The sequence below is a fragment of the Echinops telfairi genome, unplaced genomic scaffold (genome assembly GCF_000313985.2).
Source record: "Echinops telfairi isolate 266 unplaced genomic scaffold, ASM31398v2 ScPeMD7_5;HRSCAF=22, whole genome shotgun sequence".
Classification (NCBI taxonomy): domain Eukaryota; kingdom Metazoa; phylum Chordata; class Mammalia; order Afrosoricida; family Tenrecidae; genus Echinops; species Echinops telfairi.
In genome coordinates this window covers 9,948,963-9,954,610 of record NW_022103901.1, presented here as the reverse complement: position 1 = coordinate 9,954,610, position 5,648 = coordinate 9,948,963, and the positions used below count along the sequence as shown (strand labels likewise).

The 5,648-nt window shown below is 47.8% G+C and overlaps 1 protein-coding gene across 1 annotated transcript in view; it reads right to left on the bottom strand.

Annotated features, from left to right (window-relative positions):
• AZGP1 (alpha-2-glycoprotein 1, zinc-binding) overlaps nt 1–3,872 on the bottom strand; it is a 7,537-nt gene extending 3,665 nt beyond the window's left edge. Inside the window, exons 1-2 of the mRNA XM_004705948.2 lie at nt 3,756–3,872; nt 1,280–1,540 (exon numbers count right to left, since the gene is read on the bottom strand). Of these exons, the coding sequence (XP_004706005.1) occupies nt 1,280–1,540; nt 3,756–3,831 (337 nt within the window). The 5' untranslated portion in view covers nt 3,832–3,872. The remainder of the gene's footprint in view (nt 1–1,279; nt 1,541–3,755) is intronic.
• Between the last annotated feature and the right edge of the window lie 1,776 nt (nt 3,873–5,648).

Below are 5,648 nucleotides of genomic sequence, written 5' to 3'. Positions count from 1 at the left end.
ATTTTTATTCCAAATCACTACCTCCCCTTAAGGAATTGGAACACAATCTTTTCCTTTTTATCATAAAAGTATGGGCTATCCAATATTGATTAGTGCTAGATTCTGAATTCAAGATTTCCTAGACATCCCCCTCCAGCCATGTTTCATGAACTTGACCCTGAACTCCTTTGTGCTTCAATGTCCTCATTGCTAAAATATAGAATGCCAGAGAGAGAGAGAGAGAGAGAGAGAGAGAGAGAGAGAGAGAGAGAGAATGTCAACAGTACCTATTATAGAGGATTATTATGGGTATTAAATGTGTTAGTACAAGTGCCAGGCATATAGTAAGTGGTCAATAAATAGTTACTGTTATTCTTGTCCAAGTGCTCTGTTGCCATGTCTTTACCTTCTTGGGTCATAATTGTCCATGTCAGCATTTCCATTCCAGCCCATCTCCTTCTTCTTCCAACACACTTCAAGCCCAAGCCCCTTTCCTTACCAAGAGCCTTCCCATTCCACATCTTTCTGATTTCTGCACGACTCTTGGCCTCTTTTGGAAACCTGACCTCATTTGGATTCAGATTCCATGTAACTTCTTGGACATGTTTGCACTCAGAAGCCAACCTTTCAACACCCACTCTATAGTGGGTGAGCAATAGCCGTTCACCAGGCTTGAGTTGGCTGACTTGGGGGCTGGGCACTGAGGATAGGTTTCAGAGGAAAAAAAATACCAGGTTGGGAGACACAAGAGCTAGTTTCCCTGCTTGGCTCTGTCCGCATCTCCTTACACACGAAGACAGCTGATCTGCTCTGTGTCTGCAGTTTATAATTAGGAGGAATTTTAACGATTCCGTGTAACTCTGCCAGTCTGTGGTTTTGATTGGACACTCACCGAACATTTGCTGTGGATCCTGTCAACCAGCTAGTGACTGGTGGAGCCACAGCGGGAAGCTAGGGCTGTCAAACTTTCAGAGTGCCTCTTTTTGCCCAACATCCTGGACTTGGATGAGTCATACCTTCAGAAGGGGTGAGTGCGGTTTGGGGGTGGGGAGCTAAGCGGGGGGTGTGTACCTGGGTGAGAACAGACTCTAACACCATGTCCCATGTGAGTTGAAGCAGTCTAAGTAGGTGTGTTGTGGAGTAGGGGGATGCAGAAGTGCCTGTGCATTTCCACTCGGATCTTCCGTTCTTCCTCTGGGATAAAGACTCTATTCCTACCCTGCTGATTCCCTCTGACTGGCCATGATTAGGTGGTCTGTTGAGCCAAGACCAGTCCCTCCAGCCGTCCTTATCCACTGACCTTCTCTGTCCTTGTAATAGTCCATGATGTCGTTCAGGGTCACCATGAAAATGTCCTCCCGGGCCTTCTGAAGTTGGCTTTCCTTCTCCCAGTTCTCCATTCCTTCCACCTGACTCCAAGGTCCTAGGGGTTCAGCCTTTCTGCTGTCACTATTGTAGTGGAAGAAGGGCTGGTCGTTGAGGTAGGCCATGGCCTGAAAGCTGGGGAAGCCTTCCCTGGGCTTGGATAGCCCAGTGTAAAGGAAGGACAGAGAGTAAGGCCCTGTAAAAGAGGAGAGAAAATAGTGTGAGGTCTGGGATTCATCCACTCAGAGTAGTGTGCTGTGAGACAGCAGAGGCCCGGGGAGGAAGACTTCCCTTCCCAGTGCTCTCGTCCAGGTGGCCAACTTCATACATTGCAGGCCTGGTTGAATGATAGGGCTCTACTTTTTCTTCTAGACATGGTTCGGAGATCACTCTATTCCTGTACGCCATCGTTTTGTCTCCTTGGCACATAAGAAGATACCATTTCTCAGTCTCCTTGTAGGCACATTGGGACCAGGGGACTGAGTTCTGACAAAGGGGAATGTGAGCATAGGAGATGCCTTTCGTTTGGTTCGAGGCCTTTATGAGTTGGCTGACTTCCTCTCCCCACTCCACCCCCCAGAGGCAGTAACTGGAGGCCACAGGTAAGATGGAAGACTCCCGAGAGGCTGACAGCTTGGATCTCTGCGTCACCCAATGGAGCGGGGAGTGTTTGTGCTTTACTTGAGCAAGACATAACTCTGTGTTGGGTCAAGCCACTAATAGCTTTATTTATTGTTGGAATATAACCTAGTCTGACTTGACAAATATACAGTGAACCCTCGCCACTTCGCGCTTCGACTTCCGCGGCTTCACTCTATCGCGGTTTTTGCGTAACAGCGCATGCTCTGTCATTACTGCCACTGATTGGCTCATACTGTACACGCTTGATGCCATAAATAATATAATAAATAAATGATAATTGTAACGTCTAAAATGTTTTACTGTATTTTCCCTTTTTCGTTTAATAAATTGGGTAATACGAGTGTAATGGTGACTAAAGGGTGTTTTTTCATGTCCTCTATGCTCTAACTACGAAAATATTTGATTTACAAATAAGGAATCCTACTTCGCGGAATTTCATTTATCACAGTAGGGTCTAGAACCGATTAACTGCAATAAAGGAGGGTTCACTGTAGTTAGAATTCTAGAAGAATAGACAATTCAGAAAATGATCCAGATGGTACCAACACAAGGTAAGATCAGGATGGGTCTCAGAATCCTAGGACTATACCTTGAGTTTTGGTATGAGGTAGGAGATGGGTGAATAGAGGGGAGATATTTCCTCTGCTCCACAATGAACTCACCATATGATTCCCGTGGGAATTAGTTAATGATGTTGGAGGTCCTGTGAAAGAATCTTAAACCAAAAAACTACCCAAACTCTCTGCTACTGAGTCAATGCTGACTCACAGCGCCCTGCCTGTGGGATTCCGAGACTGTAACTGTTTATGAAAGTAGAAAGTTCAATCTTTTGTCCACGGAGCTGCTGGTGGTTTCAAACTGCCGACCCTGCAGATCGCAGCCCAGGCTCCTGGAAGATTCTTAGTGTTGGCATTATTCTTGTTAATCAATTTTAGGAAGACGTTATTATAAGACCTATGTAAAATTAATATTCTGATCATCTGTAAAGCGAACATATTTTAAACAGGAACAGCTTAAACTGTGAAAACCAGTGTACATTTCTTCACTCTGAAAAGTTTATGTCTTGAAGGCCCTGTTCCCCTGTCTGAGAATGGCCGCTGGGTGGTCCCAAGCTCCGGGTGTCTTTTCTTCCAGGTCCCCTGGAGTACCTGATTGTGGGGCTAAGGAATGGGTTTCCCCTAAAACAGTGGTTCTCAACCTTCCTAATGCCGTGACCCTTCCATACAGCTCCTCACGTTGTGGTGACTCCCCCCAACCATAAAATTATAGTCATTGCTACTTCATCACTGTCATTTCGCTACTGTTATGAATCGGGCGCCCCCTGTGAAAGGGTCGTGACCCACAGGTTGAGAACCGCTGACCTAGAACCTCGTCTCCAGTGAATCCGCCTCTACACGTCTCCCTTTCAGAGACAGGCAGCTCCATCCAGCCATGGGAGGGAAAGCAGACATTGGAAAGAATCCAGAGCAGAGGGATTCCTGCTGTGTCCTGGCTTGTGACCTTGGGAAGGTCCCTTAACCTCTCTGGGGTCTGAGATGCTATTATGATGATGATCATATTTACATTTGTACTTTAAGGGTTTTTGATGAGAGATTATGTACGGATGAGAGCCCAGAGGCTCTCTGGATTCGAGCGTGGGAGCTGGATTATGAACCTCAGACCCTCACAGCTGTCATCCTATGGGAACCTGAGCTGCTTTAGGACTGCTTCTCCCGAACCCTTGTATCCTATCTTCCCCTTCCCTCCCATTGGAATCTTCCCCCACTCACGGGTCTCGGTCTCCTGGGGGTCTGCAGGTCCCAGAAGGAGCAGCAGCCACAGCAGCACGGCCACAGGTGTCCCCATGATGACTGGTTGGAAAGTGCCAGCCTTCCCTGGGTCCCAGAGCTCAGAGAAGGCTACTTGGAGAGAGAGCCAGGTGAAGTTTTGGAAATGGCTGGGCTCAAAGCCAAGAGTAGGAGGAGGTGAGAGCCGGTGAGCCAATGAGCGTGCCAGGAAGGGCCCCTCCCCTGACGGTCAGAAGAAAGGACAAAGAGGTTGTGGTTAGTGAGTCAATGGACAAAGTCTACAAATGGAGGGCTGAACAGGCTCATCACAGGATGGTGGGGGGCTTTGTGTGGGAGATACACTGGGTCCTCCAGCGGAAAGCAGGCCAGTGGGATTGTTTGAGCTGTGTGCTGCGGCGAGTGGCAGATGCCAAGGGATGTGTGTCACCCATGCAGCGTTGGAAGGCTATCCCTGGGTCTGGTCAGAAGTTCCCAGCTCCCAAAGTCAGCACAGACCGTGGTTTGCAGGGGGATTTGGACCTTGCTGGAGCATGCTGTAGTTCTCCCTTTTGGAAAAGCTCTTACCATGTTTGGAACCGGGGATTGGGACCACCCAGCTAGGACGCCTCCCGCACTAGTCCATATCCACCCCCCAAAAACTTTGTCTGTAGGACAGTCACTCCTGTCCCTTCCTCCGTTTATTTGTGTGGTTGACGTGGAAGCAGAAAAGTTGCCCTGTGACCGAATAGCTGTGTGTGGCTTGGCATTGAAGTCATTGACCAGAGGCATCGAATCAGGTGTTAAGGAAGCAAAGCAGCAGGAACACCAGGCCAAGCTTTCTGTTGTTCCTTCTGAAACTATGCCCTTCTTTCTCTTGAGGAGTGGCTGGTGGTTTCAAACTGCTGACCTTTTGGTCAACAGCCCAATGAGCAATGACTGCACCACCTGGGCTCCTGGCAGAAGGCTGCTGCATCTTTTCAGCTTCGGCTTTTTAGTGATCTTTAAGTGATTTGACACCTCTCTTACCCCACTTAAGCTTTTGGGCTTAATTTACTTTTTTATATCACAACAGAGATTATTTTAAACACACTCTCTGTTAGGTAGCCAGAGACAGGGACAGAGGGGTTGTCCCTCTCCATGCTTGAAGGACCTCTACAGAAAGAGAATCAGGCTAGCCTTAGCCAGCCATAAAGGCTAACTGGGCATGCTCCAATTCAAGCCTGAGTCACGTGGGTGGTACACCTGGGTGGCCCAAAGGAGGCCCAGATGGGCTTAATTCAGCCAATGGGGTCAACCAATACCTTTGACCACTCCTTCCAGCCAGAGCCCTCAAATACCGTGACTGGGACTTCCGGCCCTTTATCTTTGCCCTTTGCCTCCTGACCCTGTGCCCGCTTGGCATGTCGCGGTCTCTCTGGCCTCCATTTGCCAAGTGTGGGTGCTCAGTCCCATGAGATTGCCCATGTTCAGTGATGAGCTCTAGTGCGCCCTAAGCATGGTCTGTCACGCTTCCCCAAAATAGCGTGAATTCTTTTGAGACTGTAACATCCGAAATTTCTTCTGTCCTTTATGAAAATCCACTTGGATCACAAACCAGAATTCGGTGTGAATTCTTTCTTGTGTGAAACCAAGAACCGAGGTATTTCTCACCCTAGAAACCTAACATCTGTACTCCAACGATCACTGTGTTAGTCTGGGTAGACTAGAGAAACAAATAAACACGCATATGTATATAAGGGAGAGGTTTATATACAAGAGCAATTGAACATTGAGAAAACATCCCAACCCAGTCCAGTCCAAGGCCATAAGTCTGATATTAGCCCATATGTCCAATTCCAATCTATAAAGTCCTCATCAGACTCATAAAACACATGCAATGAAGCCAAATGCAGGGCG